This window comes from Macadamia integrifolia, chromosome 2, assembly GCF_013358625.1.
Source record: "Macadamia integrifolia cultivar HAES 741 chromosome 2, SCU_Mint_v3, whole genome shotgun sequence".
Lineage (NCBI taxonomy): Eukaryota > Viridiplantae > Streptophyta > Magnoliopsida > Proteales > Proteaceae > Macadamia > Macadamia integrifolia.
In genome coordinates, this window is record NC_056558.1 from 34,111,509 (window position 1) to 34,135,443 (window position 23,935).

The 23,935-nt window shown below is 38.5% G+C and overlaps 3 protein-coding genes across 5 annotated transcripts; all 3 read right to left on the minus strand.

Annotated features, from left to right (window-relative positions):
- Positions 1-522: 522 nt before the first annotated feature.
- LOC122072119 lies at positions 523-5,386 on the minus strand. Its single transcript, XM_042636674.1, has 2 exons — positions 3,805-5,386; positions 523-3,595 (listed from the first exon to the last, which is right to left on the minus strand). Exons 1-2 carry the CDS (start codon positions 4,705-4,707, stop codon positions 3,323-3,325), a joined length of 1,176 nt encoding a protein of 391 aa, XP_042492608.1. The 5' UTR covers positions 4,708-5,386; the 3' UTR covers positions 523-3,322.
- Positions 5,387-5,533: 147 nt separating this feature from the next.
- LOC122072120 (NAD(P)H-quinone oxidoreductase subunit M, chloroplastic) lies at positions 5,534-7,078 on the minus strand. Its single transcript, XM_042636675.1, has 2 exons — positions 6,539-7,078; positions 5,534-5,825 (listed from the first exon to the last, which is right to left on the minus strand). Exons 1-2 carry the CDS (start codon positions 6,989-6,991, stop codon positions 5,643-5,645), a joined length of 636 nt encoding a protein of 211 aa, XP_042492609.1. The 5' UTR covers positions 6,992-7,078; the 3' UTR covers positions 5,534-5,642.
- Positions 7,079-8,096: 1,018 nt separating this feature from the next.
- LOC122060748 (uncharacterized protein At1g21580) lies at positions 8,097-23,251 on the minus strand. Of its 3 annotated transcripts, none has more exons than XM_042623858.1 (10): positions 18,247-23,251; positions 17,047-17,248; positions 16,774-16,921; positions 16,103-16,232; positions 15,872-15,946; positions 10,238-10,322; positions 9,875-10,145; positions 9,711-9,753; positions 9,524-9,627; positions 8,097-8,692 (listed from the first exon to the last, which is right to left on the minus strand). In XM_042623858.1, the coding sequence occupies exons 1-10, from the start codon at positions 23,129-23,131 to the stop codon at positions 8,273-8,275; spliced, it is 6,363 nt and encodes a 2,120-aa protein (XP_042479792.1). In that variant the 5' UTR covers positions 23,132-23,251; the 3' UTR covers positions 8,097-8,272. The 3 variants fall into 3 exon arrangements, with proteins under 3 accessions (XP_042479792.1, XP_042479787.1, XP_042479797.1); XM_042623853.1 differs by having other exon boundaries at positions 16,774-16,924; XM_042623863.1 differs by having other exon boundaries at positions 16,136-16,232; positions 16,774-16,924; positions 18,247-23,250.
- Between the last annotated feature and the right edge of the window lie 684 nt (positions 23,252-23,935).

Consider the following 23,935-nt stretch of genomic DNA (forward strand, 5'->3'; position numbering starts at 1 on the left):
TATCTAAAGTAAGACTTTAAACATCACTGTTCAAAAAAGTAAGTATGAAGACCATAATTCAACGTGGAAAACAATCCTGAAAATTTTAGCCTTGAGAATGGAAGAGGAACAATCTATACCTTTGGCAGCTAAACATCAACAACTGATCCAAACTGGCTAAAATACATGTGCAAATCATTAGATTTGTCTCATATTAATGCATGCTGTTACATATTTCTTTCCACTTATTGTACAACTTGAATTTGATCATCTTCATTCTTATATATCACACGAGGCCATGAAGTTTAGGACCCTAGCTTTGATATTATACTTGATCTCCCCATCATATAAGATCTTTTGGATGTGCTGTTCCGTAGGAATTGAAACCTAAAATGATGAAGAAAATAATGGAAATCACAAACACAGAATCACACAAGGAAAAGATTTGTGAGATTTGTCAAGATTGCTACATCCATGGTGAGATGAGATTTGCTTCAGTATCAATGGAGTATAGGGTTACAGGCACTTGTCCTCACACCTCTTGCACAAATTACAAAGAATGAACTTCTTATTTGCTACAATTCATAGCGAACATTACATAGGCACAATTCACCATAATACTCATGTAATCCTAAAAAATTCCTCGGGGCTTGCCGCCCCCTGAACCTCTGCATGGAACTGCAGGCCTCTGGACAGTCATTCAGAATCAGCCCACAAATGCAAGCAACGGAATACAGGACATTGTACCCCAACATGTTCAATGTCTCAACCAATAAGACACTGTGTATTCTGTTAATGGAGCTCCCTGCTTACAAATAACCAGCAACTAAATTCAGTCACAGCAACACTAAATTTCAATTAATAAATTTATATTCCCCGTTGACCCCAAAATAATTATTTCTAGGAAATAAAAACACAAGCTTTTTGTTACTTAGCTTCATTACCAAATACTGAGTATTTGCAGGAATTAAGTGATGGGGAAATGCTGCATAAAGATAAGAAAGGTGCTTCAAAGTAAAAGAACTTTATAGCTAGGGTTAAATACCTTGTTCCTGAGTTAAAATGGACTAAAATTGTTCCATCTGAGTGGTCCTTAACAATGGTGTAGTCGACATAACCAGGCTTACATTTACCCTTTCACCCTTTTGGGTGGTTTATGGTAGTGCTCACAAGATGAACAGGGAAATCATGATTTTCCAGACAAACTACCAGTCTCAAGAGATATGCACATCATATTATTGGCAATTCCCTTCACATTAGACTGAACAAGCAACCCTCTAGAAGACCAGTTGGTTCTCTGTTAAGGATCAGTTACTTATGTATTGCATCAGCTTTTATACTATTCCTACGTTCTAAAGGTCCAATCCCTTTCTGTTGCTTTCCGATAGTGACTTTAAGTGTTTAAGTACGTCAGATTCACTTGAACATGAAAATTCATTGGGTGATTGGTTTCCAGTTGAAGGACTTAATTTGTAACAAACCCCCTTTTCAAGTTTCCAACTATATATAGGCTCATAAATCAAATGCATCATGAAAGAACTAAGCCTGTTCTATCATCATTTGCAATATAGAAATTCGGACTTCAAAAGTTGGGGCCTAAATATCCACCAAGAATCAACTTAACTTTGGTTTTCAGACAACAGATCATTAGAATAAGGACTTCGGGTACTTTGTTTCAAAGATGGACATTAAAATTAATGCAATTCAATTGCTGCAACTTTCAGCTTTCCGATTATGAAATTTAATATGTTATTACAGAATGTCACTCTACAATGCCACTAAAAACTAGCTTAGTAGATCTGAGTCTAGTGTCACAGTTGTTTGGAAGAGAGTTAACAACGATTTCTCTCCAGAAGCATTAACTTTGACAAAATGTAGGGTTATTTCAAATGCTTTAGACAAAGAGACTATTAATACGTAAATTACATAAAATGTGAAAGGAGATGATAGTCTACCTCATAGTGATTGACAAGTTCCTGGAAGTAAGCATAGACCTTGTTGCATGTCTCACCAGTCCACACTAACTCATTGGTGGGATCAAGAATGATGGTGAGTTTATCTGTTTGGGTTTAATCAAAGGCATTGGCTTCTGGATCAATGTAGGCAGCATATATTCTCGCATGACGAGTGACATAACTAAGCCATTGCCCTCCATATTCCCTACTCATGTTCTCACTCTTACCCGTTGCCTTGGTTGCTTTGCCTATTGTTGCTTCACTTTCACTTGTTCTTGTTGCTGTTGTGATACATTTGCTTGAGGTTGTACATCTGTTTTTTGTGAGCTGATATAGAATAGATCCTCTTCCCTTTCAGTCCTTTCCTCCCTCCAACCCAACCCAACATGGAGAAATTTGATGAAGCCATGTAAGTGGAGCTTGCAGCCATGGAGGATTGGTATCTAGTTATTAAGTATTGGTTTGCTCTGTATCTTTGATTTATGAGCCATGTAAGTACTCAGCAGAAAATTGTAAAGAGCCAAAGAATTGATATCCTTTATTCATGGATAGGGGTTTTTTTTTTTCAGTAGAATAAGAGTGGTAGAGAAAACACAAAAAGGAACGACATTTTCTTATCAAACCTACTGAGCTTGGATTTTCTGTTAAACATGAGGTTTGGCCCTCGACCTGAAATCCTTGGTAATGGTCACCTACTCACCTCTATGTGCACCTTATAATGCACAAAAGAACAGGGGAAGCATTTCACGGGTATTTATGTAATTCTAATTACTTTTATCAAAATTTGATTGCTTTTCCCTGGTTCTCAAGGCATCAACTGGTTACTCTGAATGATCTGGAACCCCATCTTTGAGGATGGAAAGCAAAAGCTAATATCATTGAAGGCCTTCTATGATTTTACTGTAAGAAGTATAATTTTAACATTGCCGGGCTCTCTTGTGCCTAACAGTCTCATGATGATCATAAACGGAAACAGGAATCCTGATCTCATTTTTCCTCTGAACAAGAATTCTAGATCATCCAGCGGAACTAACCAAATGGGTGACAAGAAACCTCCAAGCCATCCTTCCATAAGAAAACAGGCTTCCATGATTTGGATAAAAGTAGTGCTTCAATTAGGAGAAGAGAACATTTGGTTCAAGGGAGACCACAAAATTATCATCGACTAAATCTACAGCTTTGCATTTGGTTCCTTTGAAAATTGTTTTAACATTGTAGCAGACCCTCAAAAGCAAGTGAAGAAGGTGTTGTCCTGTTTTTTCACAGTCAATGTCATCCGAGTCAAATGTCATCGGACTATTGTCATGCAGTTGAATTATCATCAGATAGCCTCTACTATCACCATATCAGTCATATTGGTAGTTTCTCCAGCTTCTTCATCCCCAACATCAATCAAGGCTTATATAATCAACAAATTTTCCTTCCTGAAAGCAAATGTTTCCATCATTCTGTACAGCCGGCTTGTTAGAAGCAACTGTAACTTTTTCAGTAGCATCAGTAAGCGTAGAACCAAAGTAACGCTTTTTCTTCTTCTTCTTTGACCTATTGCTTTTCTTGCCCATCTTTGGGTTTTTTGGGTGGAGAAGCTTGCACATGGACCCTTGAGGACAAATACCTGTTGCTTCAAATTCTGAACATACATATCTAAGCATCTTACGGCACTGCATGTTCAGCAAAATTAAGAAAATAATTCATTTAATCTCACCTTTTAACATGAAATGGTTGGCTATATTAGTTTTTGAGAGACAAAGATAAAGGCAGGAATCTCTAACATCATATTTCTTTTTTATGGACCAAGAGAAAAAGAAAAAAAAAAAAACCCTCCATTCTTAGATTTGAAAGAAACATCCAGTTCAACGGGACTGCTCACCTTTTCTTCTTCCAATCTTTGATTCGAAAACACCGGAGGGACTTCAGAACCCGAGCTTGAGTCATCAGAATTAGCAGAAGAGTGCAACTTCCAAGGAGTAGTTATCCCCAATTGAGTTCTTTGTAAGGCTCTAAGTTGTCTTAGTTTCTTCCTTTTCGGTTTCTTCTTTGGAATATGAACAAGCTCTTGGGAACCCTCATTGCAAACTCCGTTATTAAATTCCCCCATCTTCGTAATCTCTTTATCTCCCATCTCAATCCCATTAGCATAAGAACCTGCATCTCTAGAATTCGGCCTTGTCGAAACCCCTATCTTCCCTTCATCCGTACTAACACGAGTATCACTCTGACCATAGAAGATCTTGTCGTTCTGATTCATCTTAAACCCATCGATCGAATACTCACGAAAAGGGCCACTTTCTTGATCATCAACTAATCTCTTCCGATCAGTGAAAGTCCAATCTGGTGCAGATCGATAGGAAGAAATGGGGTTGGCGGGGAAGGGATTGCGAGGTGGTTCGTTCACCCAATTAATAGGTAAAGTCCTTGGAAACTGAGGAGGAACACCAGGAGGTGGTGGGTTCCAGGCATTAGGGACATGGGGATGATCAGCTGGGAATGGAGTGAAGACGGGAGCCGTAGGAGGGCGCTCGCCATGGAAGGGATGTTGTCTTCTTGGGCCGCTTTCGATGATTGGGTGGAAATTGGGGAAGGAAAATTGTGAAGGGGGACAATGGTGATGGTGGTAAAGAAGGGGGAGAGGAGGTTGCGTCGGTGGTGGTGGTGGTGGTGGTGGTGGGAAGTGGTGCTGTTGGTGGTGATAGAAATTACGGTCGCCGGAAAGCATAGGAGGTGCGACGGGAACGTACCTGTTGTGGTGGTGGTGGAAGGGTGGCGGCTCCATTGGATCGATTGCTTTGATCGGATTTCCTTTGCCGTGAAAACCTCTTTGGTCTTGGGATTTCTTGCCTTCGTTGACTTTGTTCCTTCCTAGCCTATGAGTTTAGAGTCGACTACTAATACAATCTTTGCTTGTTTTTCAAAGTTTTGTTTTACTACTGGACAAACTCTATTTCTGCCTAAGCTTTCAGCTTTCATATGTATGTAACGACCAAGGGTCAACCTGTTTACAAAATTACAGTTCTATCCAATTTGCCAATTGACAAATATTTGTGCCAGTCTAGACATAATTCTACAGCTGCTGAACCAAAAAAGATAAATAAAAAAAAAAAATCCGCAACCCTTTTTCAGGGATTCAAATCCTCTGCGACTAGTAGTGAGTGATAGTGAAAATCCTGATATGCACCTAAGTTGTTCGATACTCGCTGCCACTCACAGCCTCCCTACAGAGGATTTTTGTGTCTTTTTTAAAGGAAGGGATTTTATTTATTTATTTAATAGAATTGAGGGGGGGGGTTCTTTGTCAAGAGAAAAAAATAAAGTTTTGGAAATCCAGTGAACAAATGAAACTAATGAGCAGCTAAAAATAAGTAGGGAATCCACCAATATGGGGGGTGTATGTCTGAATTTCGACTTCTGACAAATCTATACTATTTACTAGATATATGGTCAAAATTTCCATATAATCCTTAATGTGATATAATTTTGTGCCAGACTAGATACCCTTCAGTCTTTCCAGACCAGATTTGCCCAATTTTTTTTATCTCCATCTGTGATTAAGGATGAAACTTGGGTGTGTCCAGTTTAACCAAGCTCTGAAATAAGCCAGATTGTCTATGAATCTTGTGTGCATAAACTTCCATAAGCTGAGCTACAGAGTCTCATTACTGATTACTATACTCTTATGTTAATGCATGTTGTTTACATATTTCTTTCCACTTATTGTACAACTTGACTTTGGTCATCTTCATTCTTATATATCACACGAGGCTTCCCCATGCTGAAGTTTAGGACTCTGGCTTCCATGTTATACTTGATCTCTCCATCATATAACATCTTTCGAATGTAGTGTTCGATGTCCGAACCAATAAGACGCAGAGTATATTCTGTTAATGGAGCTCCCTGATTACAAATAACCAGCAAACATAAATTCAGTTGCAGCAACAGTGAGTTCAATTAATGAGACATAAGGTGTTTCTACTCTCGATTTTGAGCAACAAGAATACTTAAAACTACTGGAATGTTATGAGCTACAGGGCAAGGTTCTCATTTCTAGGATGTAAAAGTCTCTAAATAAATGATTTTCCTGACAAAATATTGAATTTCCAGAGATTTTCTCTCAAATTACTGGTACCTTCCTCCCTTCGATTAATGTTAAGCTGAGCAAGCAATTCTCTAGAAGAGCAGTTGCTTTTAGTAGTGAGTTAAACCAGAGTCACTTGACAAGGAAAATCCATTGGGTTTATTGATCTCCAGTTGAAGGACTTAACTTGCTGCACTCCCCATTTTAAAGTTTCCAACCATATATGCTCATAAATCGAATGCATTATGAAAGAAATGAATCCTGTTCTATCATCATTTGCAGTATAGAAGTTGGGAATTCAATATTAGGGCTTAAATTATCCAAGAAGAACAAGGACATGGGTAATCAGTCTCCACAGAGATGGACATTAAGAATGATACATTTCAATTGCTGGAACTTTCAGTTTTCTGAGTCTAGTCACAGTTGTTTGGAAGAGATAACTAATGTAGGGTTATTTCAAATACTTTATAGACCAAGAGACAATTTATGAAGGATGAAAGTAATGAGAATCTGAAAGGAGATGATAATCTACCTCATAGTGATCAACAAGTTCCTGGAAGTAGGCATAGACCTTGTTGCATGTCTCATCAGTCCATACAAACTCATTGGTAGGATCAAGAATGAGAGTGAGTTTATCTGTTTGGGTTTGATCAAAGGCATAGGTTACTGGATCGATGTAGGCAGCATAGATCCTCACATGACGAGTAACACTACTGAGCCATTGTCCTCCGAGTTCCCTACTCATGTTCTTACTCTTAGCATTCAATTGAGGTTCCTGTGGCCTTAGTGGCTTTGCCTCTTGTTGCTTCACTTTCACTTGCTCTTGTTGCTGTTGTGATACATTTGCTGGAGGTGGTTGTACTTCCGTTTGCTGTTGAGCTGATATAGAATATACCCTCTTCCCTTTCAGTTCTTTCTTCCCTCCAACCCAACCCAACATGGAGAAACTTGAGGAAGAAGCCATGTAAGTGGAGCTTGCAGCCATGGAGGGTTACTGGTCTCTAGTTTTTTGAGTATTGGTTTGTTTTGGATCTGAGTTTTCAGGGTCATGTAAGTGCTCATAAGCAAATTTGTATAGACCCAAAGAATTGATAGCTTTTATTTATGGATAAGGCTTTTTTCTCCATAGAATGAGAATGTGGTAGAGAAAACACACACAAAAATGTCGCTAGCTATTGGCAGTTCACATTTTTGTGGAGCTATTGGCACCCATTAGATGTTTTATTCACCATTGGATTTATGGTTAAACCTGAGGTTTGGCCCTCTACTTGGAATCTTTGGTAATGGCCACTTGTGTGTGCACCTTATGATGCACAAAAGAAGGGGTAGCATTTTAGAAACATTTATGTAATTCTAATTATTTTTAGGGGAAAAAATTAAAGCTGCCTGATCGTGTGGCCCCTGCATTACTGTCCCATCTCTTGTGAAATTAAAATCACATTCATATTGATGCCCTTGCATGTGCTTTCACTGGGCCTATACTAGTGCAGTCACCATGCAACAGGCAGCGATCTCTTGCCCTCTTTTTTTTTATCACATACTCTTGAGATGCTTCTCCCTGGTTCTCAAGGCATCACCAGGTTGGTTACGTAGAATGATCTGGACCCACACAGCTTAGACCCGTTTTAGAGAATGGAAAGAAAAACCTGGGATTCAATAAAAGGGCTTCTTTGATTTTAACAGTGGTAAGTAATGATTTTAACATTGCCAATCTCTCTTGTTAAAGTCTCATTATGTTCATAAAAGGAAACAGGAATCCTGAACCCATTTTTCCTCTGAACAAGAATTAAAGATCATCCAATGGAGCTAACCAAATGGGAGGACATGAAACCCTCCAGCCAACTTCCCATATGAAAATAAACTTTCATGGTTTGGGTAAAAGTGCTCCAATTAGGAGAGAACATTTGGTTCCAAGGGAGAACACTAAACTGTCATTCAATAAATCAAAAGATTTTTGTTTGTTCCAGAGAAAGTTGCAGACCATCAAAAGCAAGAGGCGAAGGCATTGTCCTGGTTGAATAAATTGAGCCCAAGCTCCCTAGTTCATCATCAGAACAGTTAACAGACTCTACCGTCACCATATTCATTCATTTTAACACCACAAAAAAATTGCACTAATATCATTTCTCACAAATGTACTAATACACATGGTGATAAATACAAGTATAATAAATGGCTTGCCTGTTCTACACCATTGACCATTTACAACAGATGATATATTTCCTGCAACAGATCCTATTTTAGACTGTTACAGGAAAGAACTTTGCTATGTCAGTTTTCTATTTAAGATACGAACCGGTTTAATGAGATCACCCAGATCATCCGATGCTAACTCAGAGGGCTCACTGTCACACAAGGTTGTGTACATATCAGTAATATTGGTAGTTTCTCCAGCTTCTTCATCGCTGAAATCAAGGCTTATATAATTAGCAAATCCTCCTTCCTCAAAGAAAATGTCTCCATTGTTCTGTACAGCCGGCTTGTTCGAAGCAACTGTGCTGTTTTTAGTAGCATCAGTAAACCGGGACCCAAAGTAACGCCCTCTCTTGTTCTTCCGATCCTTTGACCTTTTCCTTTTCTTGCCCTTGTTTTGGTTTTTCGGGTGGTGAAGCTTGCACATGGACCCTTGAGGACAGGTACCTGTTGCTTCAAATACGGGACATACATAGCTATGCTTCTTACGGCACTGCATGTTCAGTGAAATAAATAAATAAAATAAAATAAAAAGTTTATTTTATCTCATTGTTTAACATAAATTGGTTGGGTATACTAATTTTTTAGACAAAATCAATTCTCCAATGCAGCAATCCCTAATTTCAGATATCATTTTCATGAAAAAAAAAGCTCTCGATTCCATTTCCATAGTGCCTAACTTATAAACCAGAGATATCCTTCCAATGGAGATCTCAGCCAATAGCAGATTCTTTAGCTAGGAGACAAGCCAAAGGCGACCTGTTATTCTAGAAGGCCCACAACTTTATTTTCTCTCTCGCCGATCTCCCCATCCCACTTCCATCCATGAAAAACTTTATACCAGATATATAAATTACCCTATTTATATAATACATTTAAGTTCCTAATTGAATTAAATTCAAATGGATGAGAATTGACATAGATAGTCTTAAACGTACATATGGACAAATTCCATATTATATCTGAATCTGAGACAACTTTATATTTTGCACTCATCACAAAATATATGAATCAATTTACAATCCAAATTAAGACGTGATCCTCACCAATCATTAGCTAGGATTTTTAGTTATTGAACAAGCAAAATGAAAGAAGCCTCCCCCTCTTAGATCAAAACTGAACCTTAGTAATTGGTGATTGCTTTTGAGTCAAGGTGTTTCCCCCATAAGCTCCATTAATTATATGTCTCAAAAACAAATGGTTAGCAGAGAAACAGCTAGTTGTGGAAACTTTCCTAACACAGTAAATATAATTAAGTAGACAAAAAGAAAGTGAACTAGTAAAGCAATTTGAACTTAATATTTCACATTAAATAGAGAAATACCTCATCACCATCAACACAATATCCCCTGAGGAATCCTTCACAGACTGGAGCACTTGGGTTCACATTTACATGCCTATATGGACACTTCTCATTGGTACACAATCCTGTTCAGAGCAGTGTCAGAATTCCATGTATTTATTATGTAAATAGAAGAAGACAAAAAAAAAAGGTCCTAAAAAAGACCCACCCTGCAAGAAATAAGAACAGTCCTGCATCCTTTCTGGAATGACCTGCAAGGAACATATTACAACATAAAGAGACATTTAGAAAAATAAGAGTGCTATTATCAAGCACACATGGACTGTAACTTGTAAGTTGTAATGAACCATATGCATTTGAATGGTAAAAGACCTTATGTGTCAACTTGCAATCTGAGTTGTCACATAAACCCTTCAGGAACTTGGTGCAGACTGCAACTTTAGTAGGATCATGGATATATGGACACTTTCCATCATCCTTGTTGCATTTCCCAAATCTTGTGAAGAACTGGCAATACTGTTGTTTTCTAGCCAACCGCAATCTAGCAGTGTGCAGACTCCACCGTACTTTCTCACTCGCCAAGAAGCGAATCAGTTTCTTTGGATCTCTAATAAGCTGGTTGCCATTTCCAATTCTGACATATCTGTTCAATATTAAAATGCATGAATGCACAACCAACTAAATCTCACAGATAATGTTCCAGAACAAATTTGTATAAGATATACGAAAACATACTCATCGTTGCCAATCAGTAACCTCCTTGGAATAACAGATTTCCTGGTGTTCTTTCCTGACTGGGGATCAACACCTGATTTCTCATCTAGAGGAAACAAACAGAAAATCCTGAGGCTGGTTTCTTATTTTACTAATTAATAAACCTTATAATCTAAAAGAAACAATGACCAAAAATTGTTACATTACTGAATGGGCATGGAATGCCCTACAAAATGGGAGCGGGAGCGCTTGAAATTTCCTAAGGGAGAATTTTAACTGCCCTCTCCAAGTATTTAAGTATTGGTATCAGGTATTGTATCGGAGGGGCAATATTAAGAGACGTATCGTATCATACTATCATATCATATCGGAGAGACGCAAGATGCTAAAGATACACATGAAAATGGTCAAGAAATGCATGGATGTACTATTGATACATATAAAATATAATTTTGAAGTATAAAACACCTTATTATGCAATATGTACATATATATCAACTTGATGCAAGGATTTGAATCGTTTTTATCTAATCTAGCGATGCATAACAAAGAAAAAACAATTATTCGCCCAAATCTTTTTCGATCCATGATTTGAGCAATATAAGCCCCCATAGTAGTTGAAATGGTGAAGATTAAGGTTGTTTTTTATGTTGATGATTTCCTTCAACTCATATCGAAGAGAAAAAACAAGTTTCCAAGGCCTTCAGCCGCTCTCAGTTTCGTATCTCACTCAGTTTATATTTTGCACATTTAAAGTAGGTGTATCAAGTGTATCTTAACTGTATCGGACTGTATCGAAACGTATCAGACTGTATCAATCCCATATTGGTCAATACAATTTTTTTTTTTTTTTTTTTTGAAAATTAAGTATTGTATCAGACTATTAGTGAGTATCGTATCGATGCCCACCGAGACCAATACGTATCAGCCAATATGATATGATACCTACCAATACTTAAAACCCTGACCCTCTCGAGGGATATGATGGAAGGATAACTCCATAAACAAAATCATCAATCTCTTGGTATCAATAGATACTAGTTACTCATCTATAGAAGATTAGTGAATAAATGAGCATCATTAAAGGAAACTCATAAAAACTAAATGGAAATAACCCATACTAACAGAAGCATGGTTAAGATCTCGACAAGATCTTGCCAATCTCTTTTCTTTTTAAAAAAGGTGAGACGAGATGTATGGCAAGTTATAATTGTTACAAAAACTCGACCGAGATCTCGAGATCTCACCTATATCTCGCCAAATCTCTCTAAGATCTCGCCTATATCTACTTTGATTTTGGTGCTTTTGCTTGAGGATCTCCATTCCTACACTCATTGAAGCTTAAAGAGTAGAAGATATTACCTCTTCATCCACATTTGGAGTTACATTAATTTTCAATGTATGTGAATGTGACTCATCAGTCATCAATGTTAATTGTTAAACAATCAAGTAATTATCTATGATGTCTTCTAAATTCTTGTGATTATGTTGTGTCATGTGTTGATTGTGGAATGTGGATTATTAAATAGAGCATATTGGCCTAAGGTCCAAAGAGTCGGAGAATACTTCCATAGGGTACGAAGTCAAAGTCCCGTTCTAGGTTTGATTTTTTAAAAACTGATGTTTCCATTGTGTTTAAAAGTCCTAAAATAGGGTAAATACCAAGTTTCAGGGGCTACAAAGACCATATGGCCCACCGAGACCAATCACCGAGTCGATCGGAAAAAAATACATGATCTCGGAGAGATCTCGCCAGATCTCTCTTTTTTGGATCAGCAAGATGGGGGCGAGAGCGAGATCTTAAACCTTAAACAGAAGAAACTTAACAGATTAAAGTCAACTGTTGTTGATCAACCACATATTGCTAGCCCGAAAGATAAGCTCACTTCTAGCCAAGAAGCCTCCGTATAAAGCTTCAAAGCTCAACTTGAAACAAATATAGTATGTTCCTAAGAGCATCCTCAACTCATTTTCTGAAGATTGTAGACAATTGTTTGGTAGTTTGATGCTTTGTTGGACAGCATTATTTTCCGACTAAATATAGGAATTGAGGTTCTAGGTACAGCTCGTTTTCACACTATTTTTTAATTTCTATTTGTTGCTGCTTTTTTGCTCAAGTTTGGTGCAGTACAGGCTGCTGCACCATTGCCCTTCGCCTTGTTTAAAATTAATCATCCTTCAAGCAATTGGGAGACCTTATATCAGTGATAGCAAGTGAAATCCAAAGATAAATGGAATGTAGAGTCCTATACGGGACTTGACATCCAGAGGGCATAGATTTAGTGGAAATACCCAATACAATTCTTCCCTAATTGACCGATTAAAGCATCTCTAGACTTGATTTCTCAGATTTCCCTGCATCTAATTGAACTTTTAACAGCCCCATACTTATCCGATGATAAGGATACAGTCACATATAATTTCTAGACTTGATAAATTTCTAAAACTCTTGCATTACAATCATAGAGAAAAAAAAATCCACAATCCCACCGTGAAGATGTCTACCCTGTATTGTGACAAAAACTCTCTTAAATTCATAATCATGTCCATAATGTAGGAATCTAATTTATTAAGTTTTGGATTGATATCAAGATTAAGGTACTTAAAAAAAACTAAGATTTTTCCCACTCTCTTGGTCGGCATCTAAGAAGATTGGATCCTTAAATCCCTTCATGCCCTCATTTTCCAGTGCAAGTGATGTTCCTTTTAGGAGGGTCACAGAATGCATCATTGGAAGCACAGATCATTAGGCATCCAGCATTGACGCTCTTGTGGCTTTTCCATAAATTGCTATGTTCATGACTGGCAGGAGATTAGTGCTTCCTTTCCTACCCCTCTCCCTAGAGGTTCTGACCTCTCCTCTACAACCTTAATGTAGTACATAATGGTTTGGTGGCCCACAATTGAATATGACCCAACTTAGTGAAGACAAGAATTCAACAAAAACAAGCAATCAGCTATGTCAGAAGAGAGAGAGAGAGAGAGAGAGAGAGTGATATTTATGCAGATTTTGTCTCCTACTGGTACTAGGATAAGGATACCGGAGTAATGGGTTCTAGGGTCAGATTTTTTACAAACAAGTTTGCTGGGCATGATGAAATCAAGCTTAAGCTATGATCTATAAACATAGGCAGAAGTCTTCTGTGTAAAAAACAGATAAGAGTGTCAGACACGGAAACTAGCCAAAATCTAGACACAGGGATGCAGACCAAAAAATAAAAGGATACATGTAGATATGTCCTTACAATTACCATGTCTGTATACGGAGTTACATATATGCATATACGTGTATTCACACATGCATTAGTTATGCATATTTGAAGACACTTAATTATTTAAAGGGCAGGGCATTGCCATGCCAGTCGAATGGGATGGAATCGCCAGACCCAACAGATGGGAGCGAGGGAGAGGGAGGGTTATGATTCACTTTTTTTTTTTTTTTTTTTTTTGAGGGGTGAGTAGGTGTCAAGGAGGAGTGTGTGAGGGGGCGCATGTCGCTGCTGGTGTGGGGATTGTTTTTCCCCTTTAAATTTTGTTAAAGACAATAGTATCTTGCTCAAAGGAGGCCCAAGTTGGGGCTTGTACTTGTCTCAAAGAGAAAGAGAATCAGAGCCTTGACTTGCAGCAGTAGTGGCCACCGGTGGCCACAGATAGATAGCTATTATCACCTGCTCTTCCTCTTAATTTTCTTCTTCTGTTCTTCTTTCTTTCACTTTACTTTTTTTCTTCTTCTCCCTTCTCTCTAGTTCTTTTTTTCTTTCACATCAATTTTTTAATTTTTCTTCTTTTTTCGATATATCTTTTTTTTTTTTTTCCTCCTTTTCATTATCATCTCTTCTCTTCTTCTTCTTTTTTTTTTTTTTTTTTTTTTTGGGATGTGGGGGTAACTAGTATCAATCGTTTTTTCTTTTTCATTTTACTTTTCTTCTTCTTTTCTTTCCTTTTTTTTTTTACTTCTTTCCTTCCTCTCACCAGAGTCATGCTAGCCACACATCGTGCCATGTTGAGATGTGTGGCACATGACCTTTTTATATGCAGCCAGGTCTAATGAATCATAGGGCCTGAGACAATAAACAATTACATTTCTTGTAGAGCGTAATGATCTTAGTTGGGTGAACATACAGCAAACAGAAACTTCAATTTATATCAACCAATCAGCTGGGATTTTGAATTTCAGAGTAAGGACTAAAGGAAGGTAATAAGGCTAAAAGTGCAGGTAAAAGTAGTAAATGGGCCAGAATTTTGATGGAAGAGAGAAATTATGGCTAGTTGTTCATGGATAGAAGGCTGGTCCTGTAACAGGTAACAAAAATAAATATAGGACAGAGAAGGAACACAAAAGAGAGAGGGGGCAAAGGAAGAAAGAAAAGAGATTGAGGAACTAATCTCCTAGGGTTCTGTGCGAGCAACAATTAACAGTGGAACAAGGGAACCAACCACAAAAGCAGTACACAAGAGCAGCAAATCCGGTTCAATTCACTAAGAAATCTAAATATACCATGGACAATGCTTTCATATTTAGTGGTTCCCACAAACTAACAGTCGTTTGTTGAATTCCCTTAAGACAAAGAAAAGACATGAAAAATCTACTAGACTAGCTATCTTTAAAAGTGTTCTAAATTACTTTCTATATTTTAACTTAAGCATCTATCTTACTATTGCTTAACCCCTCCCAAAAAGACTGAATATGGAACTCAAAAATAGATTATAAATCAAAATTCTTATTTAAAGAAAGTCCCTAAAAGAGAGATTCTGCCATATCCAGACACCCTACAGACAGCCAGTGATAATATTAAATGCAAAAAGTTGCAATCGTGTTCTCGATTGAAAAGGCAGCTGAATAAGCTTCCAAAATGGACCAAAATCAAATTGAGAATACAAGTTTTGAACTTTCAAAACAAACACCTAAAAAGATGGAAAGAAGCCGTATGAGCATGTGACCCCCCTGGAGTTCCATATTAACATTCCAACTACAGTATTTTTTTTCAACCGAATCTCCATTGGGTATCTAAAAATAAGAGAAACCTCACCAAATAATATAGAAATCAGCTACGCTAGATGACATGCTGGAAGAATTCAATTGATTCTTCCACTTCCAATTCATAGCCTATACTACCCCAACCTCATACAAAATAAGCCACAATATTGTCCGCTTCTGCCCATGGGCTTCATGGCTTTAAATGTGCTGGGAATATGGAAGGGGTGCTAGAGGTTATCAACTAACCCAGCCTCTACTCCCTTGCCAATGTGGGACTAAAGAGATGCCCCCTCAGCACTTCTCCCATTTCTTGCTCAACCTTTGGCGCTCATTGGAGATGGGCCGTTTCTTGGGCACGATACAGCCTCTCTCCAACCCCGATATAAACAATATCATATCTTGTCAGGATCAATTCCATTACCTCTATCATTCTTCCAAAATATAATTATACCACATGTGAGAAATTAAGAAGAAAAGAACTAAAACGGAACCAAACTAAAAATAATTACCAGTCATGGAGTATGCAGCATCAAAGACCCAAAAAGTAGAACTTTGCATAGCTCCACTGGAGTTATTTAAGACTCCACAACATAGAGGGTCCACAAAACACAAGGGAAACTTGACAGTTGAAACAGATGTCACATTTTATGCAACAATATACATTGGTATAAAACTACCTGCAATCCTGTGAAGTGTTCGTTTTGATGGATCCATCTTGTATCGGACAAAACCGATACGGAAGACACGCTCTCCTGTACAAAAGTTAGATACTTCAATAGTCACTATATTTCATTTCAAAAAATAAAAATTAAGTGAAGATATGCATGTCATCACAATAAACTAAAATTCCATATAACAAATGTTGGCTAAAGTGCATCTGCTACACCAGGATTGTTGCTCGGGCCTACCTGGGCGCAGCTCTATACTATGACCTGACTTACGGGAAGATTGAGTTCTGTTCTTTGCACCGGCAATAGCAGAGGCACCCTTCTGTTCTCGTTTCTTCCTCTCTGCAGCAACAACAGCTAATGTAGCCTCCTATATAAAAACTATTCACGTTAGTTCAAGCATTCAATATCAAAGTCTTGTCTCCTATTTCTATGGAACCTGAACAAAATTGAACCATCTCCACCCGCAAGAAAAGGAAGTTGAACATAGTAATATTGGTACAGAATGCAATAAACTATGTACTTGGACAACTATAAACATTAAGGGGCACAGATGATATTCATTCTCAAAGAGAACAAACTCATGTACCATGCCAGAATATTGAACAGAAAAGTGCCTGTTTTCTTTTCAAATTTCTCTGTGAGAATCAAAACAATTGACAAACTAGGATTAATTAATGGGAGTATGGGACCGTAACAGCATTGCTTGTTACAGAGGAACAACATGGCAAATGACCATGGTTTTCTAAAGATTCTCAAGGAACATGATTTCCACAGAATGCACTATGAATCTATGATAAGACCCTGGCATATTCTATCAATAAAGAAGGCAGTTTATGAGCAAGATTATTTCACTTAGATAGATCATCCAACTAAGAGGAAAGATCCATGTTCTCTGCAGTTCAACGAACCTCATTAACTTTCTTTGAGCGCTTTTCGATGGATTTTGACCATTTTAGATTGGATCCACCAATACTTAACACCTTAGATTTCCGAAGAGAAAAGCCACCAGTTGATCTTGTGTAAACTGTATCCCGCTTCCTTGAAAGCTGCAATTTCCTACTGAACGCAAGAAAGCAATAAATTCAGTGCTTCAAATTAAGATTGCAAACATGTGCTAATAGAATGGAATTTAAACTAAAAGGCGAACTGGGAAAGTAGAGCATGATTCCGATCTAATATACCTGATATGTGAGATAGAATTCCTATTGGACATTGAAACAGAACCATATCTGCAATACTTCCGGTATGCCATTCTTTTCCAAGGGAAAATACATGGCCATACCTTTTGACATTGCAACGCTTTCTTGTCTTCATTTTCTGATTTTGTTCCATGCAATGTCCATACCAAAGAAGATTTCGATGATTTACATGTCTTTCCCAAGCCTGCAGAAGTAAATTGGGGAAAAAAAAAATTTAATGAGTTGTCCAAAAATTTCCTCCAGTGGACACACATGACATATACATATTGATAAGACTAAAAGCATAAAAAGGTTTAGATTTTACTAGGCAATAAAAAATCTAGCAGGTACAGATTAATGTGCAACGGTATCCTATCAAATGAAACAATTGTTGCAACCCGATAAGACGACAAATCAGAAAGCAATAAAAGTAGAAAAGTCACAGGTTGAAACAGGCAGAAGTTATTACACTAATCAAACATTCCATCTAAAATCGATGGATTTATAACTAATTAACTATGGGTTTTTTTGGTTCAGGTAAAGGAAAGTGAAATCACTTTTAAAAAGAAAAAGAAAGTTTTGTAATCATGATTTTATAATCTATCTAAAACTCCTTCCATATTTGGAAAATAGATTTTTCATATGTGTAATTTATATCACTATTTATTGCAAAGTGAAATTTTAATAACCAAATTTAGTGTGTTTGTAGTTGGTTACACACTTACACCACCATGTGAGGTAATGATTACAAAAATTTCTACTTTTGTATTGATTTGATTTCACTTCCCTACCCTTTATTTCCCTTGCAACTGAAGGAAGCCTACAAGATCCTCAAATCAGCTGTGCCATGCTATTCTTTAACTTACATAGATCTATTGGGGTCATTAATAATTTTGAGATCATGACTCTGCTTCATCTTAATGTAAAACAAAAGTTCTCAGTTTATCTTGACTACCAGAGAACAAAGGAACAAATTAAGAAATAAAGTTTTATTTTTTGTCTTCAGATATATATGTGTCTCTTAACATTACACATGTTAGGACCAGTATGATGCTTATTTGGGATAAATGGAAAAGGTAGCGATATAAATACTTAAACCATTGCTTTTATTCACCCAAAAAAAAAAAAAAAAAGTCTTTAAATGCAGAATACTTGTTAAAGGAAATTCAGTGAAACATAATAAAAGATTTCATAAATACCAACCTTTATGGGGCCTTCTCTTACTTAGACTTCTACTGCATTTTACGGATGGAACTGTAGAAACCCTTTTCCCCTCTGAATTTGAACTGTCATCATGGATGGTAATGGATTGCTTGACCTGACTTCCAGGAATTTGAACATTTCGAATAAGTTGATTCTTGCTCCTTTTATAGTAGCTATCAGAATAAATGGAAGAAGATGACGCCTGGGTCTTCTCAGGAACATTGATGGATGGATCCTGAATTCCAGGACTAGAAGCAGCAACCAATTGATTCGACTTATGCTTCACATACACTATGTTCTTCTTAGAAGACTGTGAATTACCATCTTTTAAGGTACTTTGAATCCCCAAGTTGTTGCTCACACTAGCTTGATTTTCCGAACTTTTTGCATGCTTGGACGCATCCTCATTTTCAGTCACTTTTGTAGAATCTGGAGTAGCTTCTGAACCACCTTCTGAAAGAGGATTCTTCGATGAGTGATACACAAAATCCTGTGATGATTTTGTTGTGCAGTTTTGTGTCTTGCTGGAATGCGGTAATGGGGGTGTTTTCAAACTCTCAATAGAAGGATTTGCTCCTCCCTTTCTTGAAGAACTCAGAGGGTCAAAACTGTTACCCTTGCACTCAGATGCAGTAATTTTCTTGGTTTTATCTCTATCCACAGCACTCAACTGATTAACAGTTGTACTCAAATTATGAGATCCTTGGGGAAAAGCAACGTTTGGAGCACCTTTCCTTACAAGGCTGTTACCTTTACGGATGTAAGAAGTGCTCTGTACCTTTCCAAACTTTTTGGGAGACTGCCTTTGTGAAGGACTGGCGATTGAACTTGACTTTTTTCCAGCCAAGGAAACAGAAGGATTATCTGTTCGCTGCCATGTACGCAAATTTGCAATGTGAGATGAAGGAGCTGTATCTTTAAATGAACCTGCAACCAAAGATGATCGACCTTGAAAAGCCCTAGGAACTCCAGCAGTTTGGGAAATCTTCTTCCCATTCAATTCTCCAACTGTCACTTTTGGGATCGGTGATTGTCTGGCTCCCTGTGATGTAAATGATGCTCTTTTCTCTGTAATGGACCCATCAATATGCATTTTTTTATCTGATCCCATATTGACATCAGGAGTGAAAACACATAATTTGTGGGAAGTTACGGTAAATGCATCTTTCACAATGGTCTTCTCATCTGGTTTATTGTTATCCCCGTGAATATTTTCATTAGACATGTTAGGCAGTGACTGTTCAGCATTCAGAATGTGTTTCTCTGGAAACTTAGACAAAGATTCTGGAGATTCTATCTCGGAACTTTTATCGGGCACAGCCTCCATTTGCTCCCCATTGGAGTCAGAAATAATATCTATGCTCAAAGACAAATAATTAGATGTAGACTTGTCTTCCATGGCCGTACTGGGGGGACTCTCATCTAAGCAAGAAGTCTGGATATCCAAAGGCACCCCACCCAGTTGGCCCTGTGCCTGTGGATGCAAGCCACAAGAATCTTTGGAGTTCTCTCTGCCAAGCATACAATCTACTTTTGATGCATCTTGTTCCGTTTGTTCTCTTCCTCTTCCACTTTCCTTGCCTAAAATATTATCTTGAAGAGGATATTCCTGACAACTGGACATGACCACCCCAGGAATAGCGTTATCTAGATGCTCACCTCTAAAACCTGACAGACACGGGAACTGCAGATCCAGGACAGCTGACTCCTCAACAAAAGAACAAGAATCAGGACGAGGATGCTCAAGTTTTGTAATGCTCTCACTGAAGCTTTCTTTAGAAAAATCCATAACCTTTGGAGATTCCTTAACTGAACTGTGCTCAAGCAAAACTGAAACCTCATTTGGACAAGGCTTCAAGGCAACACTATCCACATATCCAATAGAAGAAACTGAAACTTGCTGCTCTGAGCAAACAGGAATATTTTCAGAACCAGTGATGGCATTCGAATCAGGGATGGGGTTACCAGAATCTATGGCCCCCCCATGAGTATCAGGTGCCTGTGAACTTGACAAATCCAGAAATGAATCTAGGCCTTTCCCCTGTCTCTCAATATTAGGAACACGCCTTCCATCAGGATCAGCATTTAGAACACCTTTTGCTGAGTTCACAGCTTTTGGAGATCCTTTCACTGTGATGATCTCATCTGTAACAACAATGCCATTTGAAAAAGGCAGTGAAGAGACATTACGCATATTCTTACTATTAGAGACTCTAGATTTTTCTTTTGATTGTGATGGAACATTGTCTAAACTAGAAGTAGGATCTTCACAATTGTTGGAACTATTTCTACTACTAAGCCCCTCATGAATTTTCAATACCTGAGCTTTTCTCTTCCTTCTAATTTTATGAGTAGATGCCACATTAGATTCAACATTCCGAACATTTACAACCGAATTTGTAGCCTCTGGAGATCCTTTCACAGCACTGCTTCCAAGTGACACACCAACTACATATGGGCAATGCTGCATGCCAATATCACCCAGAGTCTCAGTCCCTGAAATGGTAACTTTCTCTGCTGAATCCACAGGGACCTTGTCAGAACTTGAGACAGCATCCACACAATCCATGGGGCTATCTCTATTAACAGTTTTGTCATGATTTTCAGATGACCGTGACCTTAAACATGCTGAAGGTGGTGACTTGACTTTTGTCTTCTCACAGCTCTTCTGTGTACATGCCCCATCTGAAACAACATTGGCATCACCTGTCCTTTCAATCCTTACCTCAGGAGAACCTTGCACCGCACTACCCTTAAGCACTGCAGTGCGCCCATCAGTATGACCATGCGAATCAACATCATTTGCAGGCGAAGCATCAGAAACTGTACCTCTATCATCCAAATGACATAAGTTCTTAGGAGGATCTAAGTTAAGATCCAGATCACGTAGAGAGCTATTTGTGTTTACTACTTCCTCATGGATTTCAAATACCTGTGAACTTGACAAACCTGGGAAATCACTCTTGTCTTTCATAATCTTCTCAACATTAGGTCCAACTTCAACATCAGAAACAATCTTAATGTCCTCCTTTCCTGAAACCATAGCAACAGCAGATCCTTGGACTGCATCCTTTTCAAGCAATACAGTGGCTGCATTTGGACAAGGCTTAAAATCAACATTCTCAATTTCTTGAACAGCAGATATGCTCATTTTCTCTTCTAGACACATTCTACCCTTGCAAGTACTCAAGGAAGCATCTTCACCACTCGTGGATTGATTAGCATTTATTGGTTTTTTGCGGATTTCAGATGCCTGTGAACTGGACAAAGTAGAATGTGAGGCTGTGATTTTCCTCTTCTTCTTAATCTTTGCAGTGCTCTTCCCAGGACTAGCATTAATATCAATGCTAGCTTTGGTTGAAGCCATATCCCCAGGAGATCCTTCCTTTGCTTTTTTCCCAATTGATAGATTGACCACACTTGAACAAGATTGTGAACCAACATCATCCATTACTGCAGTACCAGAAACTGTATGTTTTTCTTCCAAATGCATTGGACCCTTGTCAGAACTTGAGGCATCATCCACACCAAGTAAGGAGCCATCTCCACTTACGGGTCCCTTACTTGGTGAAACTGAAACAGGCGTCATGACTTTGTTTATCCTCTTAGTCTTAAGTATGCTTGACCCATTAGAACCGACAACAGGACTTGAAGGAGCCACAACTTGCTTTGCTACAAGGGAATTAGATTTGAAAGAAACATCCAGTTCAACGGGACTGCTTACTCTTTCTTCTTCCGATCTTTGATCCGAAAACACCAGAGGGCCTTTAGATCTAAAGGAACCCGAGTTTGAGTCATCGAAATAAGCAGAAGAGTGCAACTTCCTAGGAGTGGCTTTCCCTAATTGAATCCTTTGTAAAGCACTCAGCTTTTGCGGTTTCTTCTTCGGAGTATGAACAATCTCTTGGGAACCCTCATTGCCAATCCTGTTATTAAATTTCCCCATCTTCGTCATATACTGAAAACGTTTCCCCGAAACAACTCGATCATCATCCTCACCCATAATCTCTTTATCTCCAATCTCAATGCCATTAACAAAAGTACCTGCATCTCTAGAATTTGGCCTCGTCGAAACCCATATCCTACCTTCATCCGTACAATCTCCTGCTCCTCTACCATCCCGGGAGCGCCCATTGTCAGACTCAAAATTGAAATTCATACCATGATTGCCCACCGACTGGGCATAATTCCTTGTCGACACAGAGTTATCAAACGAAATACGATTACGGAAATAATTGCTATGACTACTACCACTAGTACTAACACGATTATCACTCTGATCATAGAAGAACTCATCGTTCTGATTCCTCTCAAACCCATCCATTGGATACTCAAGAAATTGGCTACTTTCTTGATCATCAACAAATCTCTTCCGATCATTGAAATTCCCATCTGATGCAGACCGATAGGGAGACATTGGGTGGGCAGATAAGGGATTGCGAGTAGGTTCGTTCTCCCAATTAACAGGGAAAGTCCTCGGAAGCTGAGGAGGAACCCTAGGAGGTGGTGGGTCCCATGCATCGGGGAGATGGCGATGATCATCTGGGAATTGAGGTTGGCGGTGATGATCGAAGATAATACGATCGGAGACGGGAGCCCTAGGAAGGCGCTCGACTTCGAAGGGGTATTGTCTTCTAGGGTCGTTTTCGATGATTGGGTGGGAATTGGGTAAAGGAAATTGTGAAGGGTGACGGTGGTGATGATGGTAAATAGGAGGGAAAGGAGGTTGTGTCGGCGGCGGTGGTGGTGGTGGTGGTGGTTGTGGAGGCGGTGGGAGGTGGTGGTGGTGATAGAAATTACGGTCACCGGAAAGCCTAGGGGGTGCGACGGGAGCGTACCTGTTATTGTTGTGGTGGTGGTGGTGGTGGAACGGTGGCGGCTCCATTGGATTGATTGCTTTGATCGGAATTCCTATGCCGCGAAAACCTATTTTCTATCGGTATTGCTTGCCTCTGGTAAGAGTTTATTCCTTCCTTGCCTTAGAAGTTTAGTCACTACTGATATAGTCTTTCTTAGTTCAAATTTGGAAGGGGACTAAGAGTCTAGGAACCGAAGGAAGTTTGACCACTCTTTCAACTGTGAGGATCTAATCCATTAAAAAAGGATCAACACTATTGCTGACTTGTAAATTGGGTGAGAGCACATTAACTTGATATGGCTTATAGTTTGCCACGTGTACCCAATGATAAATTGGATGCAAGGTTGGCCACACATACGCACATCATGGTATCTAATGTCAATTGGATGTAAGGTTGGCAAGTGTTTCTACCTCAAAATAAATTGGCAAGTGAGTGCTCGTTTATGGAAAAAAATCGTCTGCAATTCTGATCTCGTACAATTCCGTGTAATACCACCTTCAGGCGGTGACACATGTATTGATACCAATACAATGGTCCAAATATGATTTAAATGTCTCTTCACTGATTTAATGTTTTATTAGTTGTACCAGATCTGGACCATTGTATTGGTATCAATACACGTGTCACCGCCTAAAGGTGGTATTGCACGGAATTGTACGAAATCGGAATTGCAGACGATTTCAACCCGCTCGTTTAACCATCACACACACAATTAAATAATAAAAAAGGAAAAAGAATGCTGCCTGGCAACGCCTTCCCTGGCTCCTCTCACATGTAGCAGTGAAATGATCCTCTTGCATCTTCCCTATCAATGCTAGTGCATAGGGGTT

Coding starts and splice junctions, on each gene's coding strand:
- LOC122060748 (XM_042623853.1), bottom strand. CDS start 23,131: ATGGAGCCGCCACCGTTCCACCACCACCACCACCACAACAATAACAGG. Junction 15,947..16,102: donor TAGTATAGAGCTGCGCCCAG/GTAGGCCCGAGC, acceptor ACTTTTGTACAG/GAGAGCGTGTCTTCCGTATC. Junction 10,146..10,237: donor TTACTGATTGGCAACGATGA/GTATGTTTTCGT, acceptor AATATTGAACAG/ATATGTCAGAATTGGAAATG.
- LOC122072120 (XM_042636675.1), bottom strand. CDS start 6,991: ATGGCTGCAAGCTCCACTTACATGGCTTCTTCCTCAAGTTTCTCCATG. Junction 5,826..6,538: donor AACTTGTTGATCACTATGAG/GTAGATTATCAT, acceptor ATTTGTAATCAG/GGAGCTCCATTAACAGAATA.
- LOC122072119 (XM_042636674.1), bottom strand. CDS start 4,707: ATGGAGCCGCCACCCTTCCACCACCACCACAACAGGTACGTTCCCGTC. Junction 3,596..3,804: donor AAAGATTGGAAGAAGAAAAG/GTGAGCAGTCCC, acceptor CTGAACATGCAG/TGCCGTAAGATGCTTAGATA.